General features: G+C 34.2%; 3 protein-coding genes across 4 annotated transcripts; 2 read left to right on the top strand and 1 right to left on the bottom strand.

Moving 5' to 3' along the window:
- The first annotated feature begins 8,775 nt into the window (after positions 1-8,775).
- Positions 8,776-9,213, top strand: LOC106344694. Its single transcript, XM_013784014.1, has one exon. The coding sequence runs from the start codon at positions 8,776-8,778 to the stop codon at positions 9,211-9,213; it is 438 nt and encodes a 145-aa protein (XP_013639468.1).
- Positions 9,214-9,730: 517 nt separating this feature from the next.
- LOC106343205 (uncharacterized protein At1g04910-like) lies at positions 9,731-12,652 on the top strand. 2 transcript variants are annotated; one of them, XM_013782357.1, is made up of 10 exons: positions 9,731-9,809; positions 10,082-10,486; positions 10,561-10,638; positions 10,704-10,880; positions 10,967-11,055; positions 11,137-11,254; positions 11,399-11,542; positions 11,623-11,948; positions 12,021-12,261; positions 12,336-12,652. In XM_013782357.1, exons 2-10 carry the CDS (start codon positions 10,118-10,120, stop codon positions 12,639-12,641), a joined length of 1,848 nt encoding a protein of 615 aa, XP_013637811.1. In that variant the 5' UTR covers positions 9,731-9,809; positions 10,082-10,117; the 3' UTR covers positions 12,642-12,652. The 2 variants fall into 2 exon arrangements, with proteins under 2 accessions (XP_013637811.1, XP_013637812.1); XM_013782358.1 differs by lacking the exons at positions 9,731-9,809; positions 10,561-10,638 and having other exon boundaries at positions 9,896-10,486.
- On the bottom strand, positions 12,626-14,731 carry LOC106343206 (SAP30-binding protein). Its single transcript, XM_013782359.1, has 6 exons — positions 14,176-14,731; positions 13,760-13,961; positions 13,418-13,549; positions 13,209-13,303; positions 13,044-13,138; positions 12,626-12,865 (listed from the first exon to the last, which is right to left on the bottom strand). Exons 1-6 carry the CDS (start codon positions 14,578-14,580, stop codon positions 12,799-12,801), a joined length of 996 nt encoding a protein of 331 aa, XP_013637813.1. The 5' UTR covers positions 14,581-14,731; the 3' UTR covers positions 12,626-12,798.
- Between the last annotated feature and the right edge of the window lie 441 nt (positions 14,732-15,172).

Genomic DNA, 15,172 nt, shown 5'->3' with positions numbered 1-15,172 from the left:
TATCATTCTGTAATTGCTTTCTAGTATTAGTAGTAGTTTAAAACCCATCTAAATCATTGGTTGCACTTAGATTAAGTGAGTACTTGCATTCTCGGTGCTTTGATATCCCTCAGAACTGGTTCGACAATCATTTATACTACAACATTTGTTTTAGGAGCCTTGAAAACTCCTAACATCAGCTCAATGAGATTTGGCAAGTTCATCCGCACTATTTATAGTATCGATTCCTCAGAAGTTGAAAAGAGATTAAGGAAGGGGAAATCAAAGATGTCGTAGTGGGAGAGATGGTAGTGGGAGAGATGGGTTGAAAAAATTAATGGTGAAGCGTTATGACTTGGTTTCGGTGTTGAGGTAATGTGTTACGTTAATGGCGATTCAATGTTTAGCTTTGGCGGATACGACGAAGAAGGTGATTCTGGTCGACTGAAGTGTTGGCCCGACAACATCTATTTTAAGGCCCAGTTTAAGGAATCGCTGATTGAAGAAAAAACATTCTCTTCAAAAAAAAGAGACGCGTGAACAAAAGAGATAACCAGTCGCGAGCCGCCAAGTGTCCAAAAACGCCCCATCCTCTTTGGTGACGTGAAATGCTGTGAGCAGAGCACAAACCTACTTTATATATATAAGATTCTCAGATTAATTTTTATTTTTATTTATTTTATTTAGAATTGATTTAATTTGTGATTATTTAATATAGCTACATAAATTCATTAGCTAAAATTGTCACTAATTAGCAAAGGAACAAGTCGTAGCTACATTATTGCTATTGGCTACGATTGTTTTAGCTAATTTGTTGCTAGTTGGCTACGGATTGGCTACAGATTGAGCTTAGCGTTGGTGCTGAGGCCAAGGAATCAATCCGTCGCTATCCGTCGTCTTCTTAATTCTAGCTACAGATTATGTCTAATAGCTACAAATTAATCGGTAGCTATATTAGCAAATTCTTGTAAACATACATTCATTCTCAAAAATAAAAAGTTCATTTCCATTTAGCTTCACCGTATATTATATGAACTTTTGTTTTTGGTAGGTGCATTATATGAACATTTAGAATATGTTTATGCATGTTTGAGCATCATTTGTCCGTCCATATATGATCCTCTTAGAGTCCAAGTAGGTCATTTGCATTTATAAGTATTTTGGAGTTATTTGGGAGAAGATTGAAATGGATTTTTTTCCAGAAAATTAGAGATTGAGCATGGAAAGAGGCGTCGGCAGAAAAATTTTCTCATTATTTATAGCAAAATCACAAAATATGTCCGTTATAAAAGAGTCATCTCCTTCCATGCCCTCATATGTCAAAGAGCAATCTCCTATGAGCCTCTCAAATCTCCTATACCTTTATGACTTTAATGAAGTATGAATATTCGATTTTATCATTTTCTAGTTTTTTTTATGTTTTTATAAAATCATTTTCAAAATTTCAAAATTTCAAATTACAAAATTCTGAATTTCAAAATTCCGAATTTCAAAATTATAATGATAAATTTTTAAGTTGTTATACTGAGTTCTATTTCGTTATTACTAAGTTAATTATACTGCGTTTTACTAGTTATATTGAGTTATATTAGTTATACTGTGTATTACTAATGAGTTAGTTATAAAGTTATTGTAATTTTATTGAGTTTTACTAGTTATACTAAATTATACTTGTAACACTGCGTGTATTACTAGTGAGTTAGATATACCGAATTATACTACATGAGTTTTACTAGTTATACTTGTAATATTGCGTACTACTAATGTGTTAGGTATACATCGTTATACAGAGTTATACTAGTTATATTAATTAAGTACTACTGAATTCAGATATGAAGATGAAATGAATAACACACGAATTATACTTTGCACAGCGTTTTATAACCGCTTCTCATGTAAATTTTATTTCAAGATAATCAAGTTTGTAAATCATAAACCGTATTATAAAACGTATCTTTTCATATAAAATGTATGGGTCATTAGCTGGTTTACCCTTAATTCTGTTTCCATTCGGGGTTCCTATTTAAATCTACCTACAAGTGGCATTTCCCTACCAGTAAATCAGTAAGTAAACAAAATCATAGATTCAATTAAAGTTTAAGACTTACGTAATTACATAACTAATAATTAAGTGATGAGCAGCCAATATCACATTTTATCCCAAAGGTAAAATAAAATACCACCTTCTACATTGATTCAAATACGAAGAGATATTGTTTATCCAAAAAGACAAAGCGATGATCTCCACATCTCCATGCATAAAATATCACCTTCTACATTGATTCAACAATGTCTCCTGACCAAAAAAGAAGAAGAAAAAAAGAACATCAACCAATGTCCGCACGAAGACAAGAAAAACGGAATTTCTTAATTGTAGATTGTGTGAAAAAAATCTTCCGAATAATCACATATTCACATCTAACCTTTTTTTGAAATATTGGTGCAGAAGAATTACCGGGCAAATCTCCTTTGGCAGAGAACTCACTACAAATCAATGCAGAAAGAGATGCAAAGATCTAAGTAATGGTTTTCTGCCAATAGAGATCTTGCCCTGTAATGCATTTCCACCTTTGATATATCTCACCTCTTTACATTTGTAACCTACAAATTTTATGTTAGCATATATACAATTTTGAATACAAGCATATTCCACGGTACAATGCTATACTGCATTGTAAATAAGACTGAGGTTTTCGTCTGAGAATGGTCTCTTCTCCGTATAATTTCTAAGGAATAATCTTCCCTACCACACGAATATTGTGCTTAGACATTCCTAAAATAAAGTGCATCACCACTTTTTTCTTACGGTATCCGAATCCTTGGGGACATCTTCTATATAAACGCAACAAATTAAAACATATTGTTTATGTATCATTTCATTTAAAAATAATTAATCATCTCTAGCTTCTCACCTAAAGAGTCAATACCAATTTATATTACATAGCATGTGGTGGAACTTGTTGTAAAACATTGTGACCAATAAAATTATAGTCTTACAGACATTAAAGCTCTAGTTTTTATTCCACTATATAACATATACCATTTGTTATATTTAGAACTCCCAACCTTATTATTCTTCTTCTTTTGGCTTATTTAAAAGACTAACTCATATTAAAAAAGATAGTATATATAAAACTAATAATTGGGATGATTCAGACTTAACAAAAGGGGTTTGAGACGTACTTGTTTATAAATTTTATACGAAGTAATGCTAAGAAAATAAAATAACTCTACATGTGGAAAAGGAAAAAGGTGGTAAATAATTAGCTATATAAAATAAAAAGTGATTCTTGTAACACATATTAAGCTTACAACCAGCTTTCAAAAGAAAAAACATATTAAGCTTCCACACGAAGACGTATAAAATGCAGCACCTCGAAACTGCAATTTATTTACGCAATTAGAATATTTTATACATATTTACATATATACATATATGTTCTGCCATTCAATAGAGATGTTTAACTTTGAAAAGACCAAAAAAATGGTGTTTCAAAAAAAAAAAGTGTTTCAAAGAAAAAAGAAAAGACCAAAAAATAAATTCCAAAAGGCTGAAGTTCGAATTTTACAACATCAAGTGTACATTAATAAAAGTACTTGACTTTATATATATGGAGTCATTACATTAGTTTTTTCTTATAGAAAAGAAGTTAGGCCTAATAAAACTGGCATACTTTGTATCATATTCGCGTATCATTTTTTAAGATTTGAGATTTTGTTTGAACAATGACTCGACAGAAAGTTCTTCGTAGCAGGTACGTACAGGATATTCTCGAGGATATCCAAGTATACCGAAGATTAGAACAGTCATGCAGAAAAACAAAATACTTAGTCATAATTAATTTTTTTTTCTTTTTTTTGAAACACTAATTAATTTATATCCAAGTATCCAACCATACCGAAGATATAAAGTAGTTAACGAGAATGATTGGTAAGGACTGTAGCTTTATATTTTTTTTGCTGTAGAATTTAATCTGTAGATTTATTTGATGTAGCTGATCATTGTTGTAACTTTCTAAAGCACTAATTTTTTGCTCTGAAAATAAAGCTCTCTACAACTATATTTTGATTTTGCAGAATATTTTTTGTCTTTGAATTTTTTAAAAGAAATAAAAACTCGATTGGTTGACATATATAGCTCTAGACTAAATTTTGGCTGTCGAGAACATCTACATCCATAACCAATCATCCCCAACGTTACATACTGATCGAGACTATTTCACAATAAAGTTAAAAAAAAAGACTATTTTACAATAGTAATGTATTGCTCCAAGATACTAATCGGTAAGTAGATCAAACTACAAAATATATAAATATTGACATATAAATGTAATTGATTTTCTCTACACTATGGAATAGGGCTCTTCCACGCTTTCATATTAATTAGCAGATTACAGTGACCCCTAAAGAAGAATGCTTAAATAGACGACGTTTTGGAGATAAAATGGCATTTCGTCATGTACATCAATACTAGAAGAAAAACTTTACGCGCAGTGAAATTTGTTGTCATGCGGTCTACCTTCATCTATATTAAGTGTTACCATAATTATCAAACAACGCCGCATCGTGTTTAATTTCGTAATGAATAAATTAAAAATTATAACTATAAATAATCTGTGTTTATATTAAAATTTTAAGAATTTCTGTTATCTAGTTTTGAAAATCAAAATTAATACAAGGCTAGCTTTGAACTCGGTCCTTGGGACATTTGTTTTTATTGGCTTTAGGAGCCTCTTAAACTAAAAATAGTCATTAGTCTACTTGGTCAAGAGTCAATATGATTTCGCTTGTGGTTACTGGTCTGTGTTATATGTGTATGGTCTGACGGATTGACAGAAGCACAAAACGTAGCTAAAATAGTTACTGTGACACATTGCTAACATATTTTGTACGAAGTTCCGAGCTGGAGTTGACGTACAAGGAGAAGGTCCCGTTAAATTGCGTTTAGGATACTTGGATCCATATGTGCTCTATGAAACATGGGATGTGCCACCGAATATGCTAATATCTAAGACATACGTGCATGAAATGAAACCACATACACTCTATATAAGCTATTACTCAAAATAATTTGAAATAAAAGTATAGAATGATCAATAGTTTGAAAGAAGAAGATGCATGGTTGGGTTACAGGGCAAATACTCCATTGGCAGATAATTTCCGCTACATATATATATCATTTGAATATTAGTTGCCTTATATATATGTATGAAAGAAACACTTTACTGCCAAAGGAGATTTGCCCCGCAATCCATCCCATGCAAAAGAACTACATACAAGAATCATCTTGCAAAACACAGAATAAAGCTGCTACGGTAAATATTTTAGTGTCGTAATGTTTAGTATGGAAATATTTTAGTGACGTTCGAGTGAGTTTCAATAGTTGACTAAAGATGTCATTGGCTCTTCGACTATCACAGCATCTCTAGTCTCTACCGAGCGCGTGCGTAACGCGTCCGTCATGGGTCCAGCTTCAGTCTTCGGATATTATTCGTTACTAGTTTACTACTAACCAATAGAAGGTAATAGTAATGCCAAGGGATTTGTTTTTGTTTTTGTAAAATAGGTCAATACAGCCAAATAAAGAATTTACTATATACTTTGAATTTTCCGAAACCAATTTCTTAATGTAATAAACACTTAGAGCATCATTATCCAAGACTCTTAATAGAGTCTCTTAGTTTAATTAGGAATAAAAAAAATAGCAACTAACACAAGAGACGACTCTTAATTAGGGTACAGAAGAGACGGTTCTTGTAACTCTCTCTTCTCCTTCGCTGTAGCTTCTTCAACCACTCTCATCTCCTTTGCTTTCCATCTCCCTCCCTCTCTCACGAAGATTGATCCTAGTTTCGGAGGGGATAGATGGAATTCGTTGTCGGAGAGTGTTTCGGGTCGTCTTCTGCTCCGATGGAGCTGATTTGGGTTGGGATTGATCGGGTTTTGTTGTTGGAGAAGGTCGCTTAAGAGCAGCCATGGAGGATCAAATTGCCAGTTCCAAGTCCATTCAGACAAGGTTCTGTTTTTAAGCTCCTTGTGTGAATGCTTATGTATGTGTGTGAAGTTCTTGAAAAAGTTTATGGCATTAGTTATGCTAATGTATCAACCTACTGATTATAGGAAAGTAGTGGATTGTTTTGCTGATTTGAGTTGTTTAATAAGACAGCGAGGATGTAGAACCGCAGAGGATAACCGTATCGTTAGGTTGAGAACAAAGATGCAACTTGAGCAGAATAGAGAAGAGGTAACACGCACATTTGGTGATGTTTTGAGCCACCTACTACTGCTGATACACTTTTTTTAAGATGGATGCACAAGATAGATTTTTCTCAGAGTCAATCAAGCAGATACATGACAATAGAGATGCAAAGGAGGAGGATTTCGAGATGTTGCAGCAGCAGGAGCATGCCAAAGTTGTCGAGCAGCAGCAGAAGAAGAACACTAATCTCTCTAGTAAAGATGAATTACGAAAGATGTATGTAAACATATTTACATAAAGAGTAACTAAATTGTTCTGGTTTGATTATTTTTTGTAGAGCTGAGGAGGTTTCAGGTTTCATAGAGTTACAAGAGAAAGATATGGAGGAGTTTGATAGCTGCCCTGGAGGTAATAATTCATTAAGTGGCACTAGTATACCATTTGCTGAAAATGCATTTGTAGCTGTAAAATTATACCATTTGAATTTTGAACAAAACAAGAGGTAAGTAGAGCTTGTATGGAGTTCATGTCTGTGTGGACTATTACATATAACTGCTTTGCATTGACAGAGTTATTATGGTTTTTGTATATGCTGACTTCTGTTGTAATGTTACAGCATAATTATAATCCGAGAACATGCTCAATCAAATTCCCATAAAGTTCGTTACTTTGGTCTCTGTTTTTTTATCTTGTGGATCTGCTCATATCTCCTTTGCATCATATTCAGTTACTTAAATCTATTTCAGGAGCCAAAAGGTTGTGTAACATCTCTTATTGAACAAGGATGCGCAAGTAGATCTGTTGTACATGTCAGATACAAGACTCCAATGAAGATGAACACTTGAAGTCTTCTCAGCAGCAATCCGATGGTATTTTGTTGTTATATACAATGCCACCAATCAAATGAGTTGACATTTGGTCGAATGCTTTGCACATTTTTGTAAGTACATTTGGTCGAATGCTTTGAATTTTTTTTTTAAGAATCCCTAAATAAGAGACTTCTATTGGAGCACAAAAATGTTGGTGTGTCTTAACTAGGTCTCTTAAGTAACATTTAATACTTAAAAATGATTAAAAACCCCAAAGTGAGTTTTTGGGTTAATGATGCTCTTACGTTCTCGGCGACACAAATAACACTTATGTCTGAACCTCTTTAATAAACATGTTTGTTACTTTTTTAAAAAACTACTCCCTCCGTTTTATATTAAATGTCGTTTTAGAGAATTTTTTTCGTACAAAATAAGTGTCGTTTTTCGATTTTCAATGCAAAATTTATTTTTCTATTGGTTAAAATATGGTTAGGTGTATAGGTAATAGTGTTTTTTATAGGAAATGTACAAAATTAATTGTTTGCTTAATCCGTGTGCCGAAACCTAAAACGACACTTATAATGAAACGGAGGAAGTATATATTTATTAATTTGATTTTAAAATGGCAGACAAAATTACATATATCCAAAATTTATCACTATGTATTTTAATAAAATAAATCATAAATTATATATTCTTCTCTTAATCTTTACAAACAAAAAAAAAGAAATCAAATTACGTGCGCAATTTTTTTGTAAAAAATATTAAAAATCAGTTTTTTAATACAGAAATATATTTACTGTTACATAGCCAACATGAGTTAACTATTGAAAGTTGAACAAAAAAAAAAAAGAGTTAACTATTGAAAGTTGTCATTTTAGCATTTTATTCGTCATTATTTTGTCCTTTTTACTTCGAAAAAATGTTCAAATTTTAGTCCTTTTACCTTAGCTCAATGTGAATCATGATGAAAATCCCCCATGTTATGTTTCGAAAAAATAAAAATCTCCGATGTTTAAAATAGTAACCTGACAACAAAACCAAATATTATGTTAAATATGTATTAAAATTTGGAAAATATCATGGTGTGTAGAAAACTATAGAGAGTAAGTTGGTTATATTATTTTATCTGACATAATTTATTAATAAACTAATATGATTATGTGAAATTAAAAAAAAAAAACTGTTCTGTCAGAACATAAAACAACATTTTTAATTATATTTCAATCGATAGGTTATATTATTTTAGCTTACATAACTTATTAATAAAATAATATAATTATGTGAAATAAAAAACTTTTTTTTCAGAACATAAAACAACATTTTTAATTATATTTCAATCGATAGGTCAATCTTCGTAGTTTAGTTATTGTTGTAAAAAAAAATTATATTTCTACCACTTGATTATTTACCAAGAGAGATTAATAAACAAAAATCCATGGGTTGTTAGCTAATTTCTCCTTAAAACTATTTTTCTATTCGGGTTTACTGTTTCACATCCGTGTGCTTATTCCACCTACAAATTTGACTTCCCCTACGTGTAGATGTGTAATATGAACAAGACTCGTACTAATTATATTTTAATCTTCCTTTCGTGACCTGTTCAGATATATTTATATAAAATAGTTTGAGAATCCAAATGAAAAACGTGAATTTTGAAAGGCTAGTAAGTCATAAGACTCATAACCACACTTCAAAATCTATTTATATACAAGTTACATTCTCTGTCTCACACAATCTGAATAACAGAAGTTTTCTGAAGCTCTTCGATTCTTGAAGGCTCGAGAGATGGAAACAAGCAAGAGCTCAGAAAATACCTTTAAACAAAACCAAGATCTCAAGACCGAAGGAAAAGTGTTGGAGGCACGGAGAACCAGAGGAGGAAGAAGGAGGAGTGAGAGTGTGTCTGATTTAGAAGCTGAGGAGACCAAAGGGTTTATAGATTTAGGTTTTGTTTTCACCGAAGAAGACTTGAATTCGGAGTTGCCTGAGATACTTCCGGGACTGCGGACGTTTCTCCACGGGGAAGAACAGAGTAAGACAGACTCTTCCGTTCCGAGACCTTACTTGTCGGAGGCATGGGAACTTCACAGCAATAAATGGAGTGAAAGAGCAAAGAAAGATTCAATTGTTTTAGACTTGAGAATGGCTAAGATATGTAGTGAGACGAACATGAAGGATTGTCTCAAATGGTGGGCTCGTTCTGTAGCTTCTAGTCTCAAATGAGATCCAATTTTATTTACTAATTCTTCATTAACCATTGGTGGCATTTCTATTCTACTTCAACCTGATCTCTCAGGTGAGAGCCGAGTATCCCACCAACTATACTACAACAAATTATAAACCTTTTATAACATACAAGTAGTGACGGCCCAACATAGTAAATTTTGTTTATTTGCCCTAAACCAAAATGACAAAATACGTGTTTATGTCTGCATAATACAAGGACTGAATAATATTATTTAATACAAACGGCAAAATAGAGCAAATGTTTTTTTTTTTTTTTTTTTTTTTTTTTGAAAAAGGCTTAAAATAGAGCAAATGTTGCATCACGTGATTCTCGGATCCATGCTTAAACAACAAAATGGGGTTGAAAATGGAAAAAATAAAATCAAGGGGCAGCTTCTTGAGATTCCTGACAGATTTCTTCGATTTGGGTATTTATTAAAGCTTCAAACACACGCAAATAAAAAAAAAAAAGCATTTAAAGTCATGGAGATCGGCAACGACAGAAGAACTAGAAAGCAGAAGAACAGAAGCTTTCTGTTCTGGTTCAATTTGTTGTCATGCAGCTGTCGCCATACCTAATGTTTTTCATTGAGGTTTACGTCGTGGCCCTTCTCATCCCAATACAAATTTATTTATATAGCAATCTTTTTACGTTTACCCTATTTCTTGCCTTGCGTTTTACTCTTTCCTTATAAAAATTCAGACATTTCTCAACAAACTCTTCTAGCTTCACTTAGAATTAATATGTTCTGTTTTGTATTTCTCCAGACCTTTTTGTTAACCATTTTTCATATATTATTGTTAGAAATTTCTGGCTTCAGTGATTCTTAATCTAGCTCTGTTCCTGATTGTTTCCATTACATAGTTTATGAGCTGAGAGAGAGAGAGAGAGATAAGATCAATGGGTAAACAAGGATTACCGAGAAGTCCTCGACCTGAAACAAGAGATAAAGAAGAGAAGATTGGGAGAAGAAGTTTGGATTCTTTAACAGGAAACGATCTCTTCATTGGTAGAAGAATATTTGGAAGTGAAGGATCCAAGGCTCAAGGATCTAAACATGATCAAAGCTGTGGCAGTAGCAACAAGTTCAGTTACTCTTGGAAGCAGCAACATTCATGGCTTCGTAGGAACTTCAAGTCGATTCTTGTGATGGTCTCTGTCACCAGTTTCATTTTCTTTATGGATTCCATTATGGTTTCGATCTTTCATTCGGATAGAAGCTCCGTGATGCAGGACATTTCAAGGTTGAGCAATGACACTCTACATAAGGTTTGAAAAAATATATTTATACTCTTCCATTTTTATTGGTTCTTATTGTTATATTTTTATGTATGTAAACTAAGAATGGATCATCTCAAGATGCTTCACCGGTGCAAATGTATAGCCGTTTACTAAACTTAGCTTCAAATTCTCTTGCAAAGGTTAGTGAAAACTTACAAGGCTGTTTTTGAAACGTTAGTAATCTTGTTTTTCATTGTGATACAAGAACGTATTCCAACCCGATACACCGACTTTTCGAGAGGAAAGATCTTCAAAGTCATCACAGTGGAAGCCTTGTGCTGATAATAACAAACAAGCTGTGGCACTAGAGAGGTCTAGTGAAATGAACAATGGTTACATTATGGTTAGTGCAAATGGTGGCCTTAATCAGCAGCGTGTGGCTGTAAGTAAATACCATACTTATCAATAACGATCTTTTGATTCATGAAGAAGATATGTATATATAGTGATTGTGTTAGTTTCCTGCAGATCTGTAACGCGGTTGCGGTTGCTGCTCTGCTCAACGCCACTCTAGTGCTCCCTCGGTTTCTTTACAGCAATGTTTGGAAAGATCCTAGGTATTATAACCTCCTCAAGACTTTGGAATTTATAAGAAAATCAATGTTTTGTTGATGTCTGAGAAAATGCGTAAACTGCAGCCAGTTTGGTGATATATACCAGGAGGAACGTTTCATCGAGTATCTGAAAGATGAAGTGCATATAGTGAAGGATCTTCCTCAACATCTGAAACCTATTGATGACAAGAATCTCAGCTTGGTGTGTTCTTTTTGCATTCTCTCTTTCTTTTTTTATCTGCTTTATCTTCTTCTTTTTTGAAACACTAAAATTATTTTCCACTGCCGGCTATTAAAATGTTTTTTTTTTTTAATCTTCTTTATCATAATGTTATTTTTTTCATAGGTTACTGATACAGAACTATTAAAAGAGGCAAAGCCAGATGATTACATGAAACATGTTCTTCCTTTGTTGAAGAAGTATGGAATGGTTCATCTTTTTGGATATGGGAATCGCCTCGGTTTTGATCCGTTGCCTTTTGATGTTCAGGTTCAAATATATATAACAGGATACATAACTAGTTTATTCAGTTTGGTTCTTAGAAATGATAATTGTTGTTGAATTTACAGAGATTACGATGTAAGTGCAACTTTCACGCGTTGAAATTCGCTCCCGAGATTCAAGAAGCAGGATCTCTGCTGGTGAAACGGATTAGAAGATATGAAACTTCGCAGAGCAAACTGGATGAGGCATTGCTTGGTGAATCCATGGTGAAATATTCAGCTAAAGAAGATCAAGAACGGTTGAAGTATCTTGCTTTACATCTAAGGTTTGAAGAGGACATGATTGCTTACTCTCTATGCGATTTTGGAGGAGGAGAACCCGAACGTAAAGAGCTTCAAGCGTACCGAGAAGATCATTTCCCTCTTCTCCTCAAACGTTTGAAGGAATCAAAGTACATATAAAATTTCCCACTTCAATGTCTTTAAAATGAATCTTGTTCACTTTTTTCTCTGGGTTTTCTCAGGGCTGTTTCTCCAGAAGAGTTGAGGAAAACAGGAAGGTGTCCATTGACACCAGAGGAAGCAACTCTGGTTCTTGCTGGTCTTGGATTCAAAAAAGGGACATATATATACTTAGCTGGATCTCAAATCTATGGAGGTTCTTCTCGTATGCTTCCTTTAACAACTCTTTACCCCAATCTTGTGACTAAAGAAACTCTCCTTACACCACAAGAACTCGCACCATTCAAGAACTTCTCTTCTCAGGTAAAAAAAAAAACTCATCATAAGTAGTGGTGGACATACAAACCGAACTCAATTGTTTGAACTCTGTTTTGCAGCTAGCTGCATTGGATTTCATAGCTTGTGCAGCTTCGGATGTGTTTGCAATGACTGATTCTGGGAGTCAACTATCGTCCTTAGTCTCTGGATTTAGAACATACTATGGCGACGGTCACGCGCCAACACTGAGACCTAACAAGAAGAGGCTTGCAGCGATCTTATCAGAGAGTGAAACAATAAAGTGGAAGGCTTTTGAAAACCGTATCAGGAAAATGATAGAGGAAGGTCACAAAGTTCGTCTTAGGCCTTATGGACGCAGTATCTATCGACAACCCAAATGCCCAGAGTGTATGTGTAAATTTTGATTCTTGAAACGTATAACATTACTGTTCTGAAATTTTGATGTCTCGTTAGTACAAAATAGAATAAAAGACATCGTATATCATTGATTATAGGCTTGTAAACAATATGAAACATTGAAAGATGTTGAAGTAGAACCTCTTTAGAATCTCTTACTATGTCTCAACTTCGTCTCTCCAGTTTCCTCTCTGAAGATTTTCTTCCTTCCACCTCTCGCCTCCGTTGTTGCCTGTATGGTTGAGACAAAACCACATACTTAGATTCCTCAGTAAAAAGACATGATGAACATGGAAAACGAAAGTTTCCAAAAGATGTGTTCCTAGAGAACATTGCAAATCCGGACAATCAGTTCATTACTCAAGATTCCATAATTTTACGAATAAGCAGTAGAAAATACTACAACTTACGCGAAAGCTGAGTATCCAGAACCAGCACTTGCACCGGATACAGGAGCTGCATTAGTCCCAGCTGCTAGAGGTGGATTCTTCACATCCCCATCAACCTGATTTAACAAAAAAACGAAGTCAATGAAGAACTAAAGATGCAAGAATCTTCTGATTCTGATAAAATACCTTATCCCATTTGGATTTCTTGTTCGGTCTACCATCACGAGCAGCGATATCAGTTGGTACGGAGGGCAATCCAGTAGTAGCTAAAGCTGGAACACCTGAGATTTATCAAACTCCTATTATCCATTAAATCTTGCAGAGATGTAGCTGAGATATATAAAGAACCAAACCGACAACTTTTTTTCTCTAACTCCCTGCGACTTAAAACACACCTGGGATGGGGATGTTAGGCTTTTGAGAAGCAAATACCGCCCCGGGTTGAGTGCCAACAGAAACAAAGTCAAGCCTTTGGTTCTTCTTGCTTTCTTGTTCCTTCCTTTCCCTCTCACGCTTCATGTCAAGTTCTGTATTTAACACATAAAGAGGATCACTATATATCAACCAGCAATCCAAATGAGTGAATGATACTGGACAGGGTATTTTAAACATGTAACAAGATATCAGAAGATGCTTGTCACAAGAGTCAAAACATATAATGCAACATATTCTTAATACTCTTACAACGAAAGAAAAAGAAAAGAAGGAAGAAGCCATTAGAAGGTGGGAGTGTTTACCTATTGCATCACAGAAGTCACTCAGATCATAACCATTAGGATCAAAAACGTATTTACTGAAGCAAGAACCAGTCTGGTCAATATCTTGATAACTGACAGCATGCAACAAGAAGTCAGGATTCCTATATTCCTTTCTATTCCGCACTTCATTATTGAAGCTCTTCCCCATCTTCTTCAAGCTCAGAAACTTATCTATTTTCCTCTGCAATTACATCCACAAACTTGTCAAGTAAAATCCCCAAAAGAACGTATCAGACCAAGCTCTAACTAATCAGAGCTCAGAGAGATATGCTATCTCTAATCAAAAGAAGTACCAAGTGATCTAAACAACATTCCAATCTAGTCCAAGAATCATTGCAAATGGACTCAAAGTTCAAAAGCATCAAACATTTAAAGCACCAATAGGGGGAGCTTACTTGAAGCTCCTCGGAGCACTTGTCTTTGGGTCGTGGAGGAAGGAACTGATCCAACAACGTATCAGTGCTTTCCCCTGAGGTATCATCTACTGCTCTCTCAGACTCGAAATTCATTGGACTACTCCAGTCGGGTTCGTCGTTGTCGAGTGAACGAGGCGTCGCGTGAGCGCTGGAAGCTCCACCATCGATGACGACCTTAGGCGTTCCAGAATCTTCTTCTCCTCTTTTTTTCTCCTCGTCCATGAAGTTGGCTCCTTCTTGCTGACCCTCTTCAGTTCGTTCGGCTTCTTTCTGATTTCTCTGCTCTTCTTCCTCTTCCTCGGCGTCTTCCATCTCTTCGTCATCCTCGTCACTGTAAACGGAGAGTAAAGCGATTCCTTCAGAGTGCTTCTTCTTCGACGCCATGATAAACTGCCTCAGGTCAAATTCGAGATTAGGATTAGCGGAATTGCAAGAACAGATCAAATTTGGGGACGGAAACGAAGAATCTAGGGTTAGTGATCCACCGAATTCAAAGAACACATTTATGTCTTTCTAACTGAAACGACGCAGTTTTCTAAATGAATTGGACTCACTCATAGCCATTAAAACCCCATTATTACTTGGACTTGAATTAATTTTGTTAAATCTAAGGCCCATTTAATAAGATTATGTTATGAAATGCCGTGGAAAATTTTGAATAGTTTCTTCTACAACTTTTATTAGTTCAAATCATTGGACTGTTGTTGCCTTTCGTGCTAAGGGGGGGTTATTGGGACAAAAATTTGTGTGGAATTTTAGAATTTTTAAAGTTCAGAGATTTTAAAAGTTGAGTAGATTTAACAAATATTTTATCAACTATTTTGTATGAATTTCTGTTAATTGTTATAAACTTTTATAGATTTGCATACATATTTTTTTTCATAAAAAATCTCCTCTTAAGGGAATATATACAAGTCTTTTTGAAAACTACCAATCTTTTGTACGTCAAATATATATATATATATATATATATATA

The sequence above is a fragment of the Brassica oleracea genome, chromosome C5 (genome assembly GCF_000695525.1).
Source record: "Brassica oleracea var. oleracea cultivar TO1000 chromosome C5, BOL, whole genome shotgun sequence".
Classification (NCBI taxonomy): Eukaryota; Viridiplantae; Streptophyta; class Magnoliopsida; order Brassicales; family Brassicaceae; genus Brassica; species Brassica oleracea.
The sequence above is the reverse complement of the archived record's forward strand: the minus strand, read 5'-3'. Positions and strand labels throughout refer to the sequence as shown.

Excerpts from the sequence above, each read along its gene's own strand:
- LOC106344694 (XM_013784014.1), top strand. The coding sequence starts at position 8,776 with ATGGAAACAAGCAAGAGCTCAGAAAATACCTTTAAACAAAACCAAGAT.
- LOC106343205 (XM_013782357.1), top strand. The coding sequence starts at position 10,118 with ATGGGTAAACAAGGATTACCGAGAAGTCCTCGACCTGAAACAAGAGAT. Across the intron at positions 10,639-10,703 it reads CTTCAAATTCTCTTGCAAAG|AACGTATTCCAACCCGATAC; the intron begins GTTAGTGAAAAC and ends TTGTGATACAAG. Across the intron at positions 10,881-10,966 it reads TTAATCAGCAGCGTGTGGCT|ATCTGTAACGCGGTTGCGGT; the intron begins GTAAGTAAATAC and ends AGTTTCCTGCAG.
- LOC106343206 (XM_013782359.1), bottom strand. The coding sequence starts at position 14,580 with ATGGCGTCGAAGAAGAAGCACTCTGAAGGAATCGCTTTACTCTCCGTT. Across the intron at positions 13,962-14,175 it reads AGTGCTCCGAGGAGCTTCAA|AGGAAAATAGATAAGTTTCT; the intron begins GTAAGCTCCCCC and ends ATGTAATTGCAG. Across the intron at positions 12,866-13,043 it reads TCTGGATACTCAGCTTTCGC|GCAACAACGGAGGCGAGAGG; the intron begins GTAAGTTGTAGT and ends TCAACCATACAG.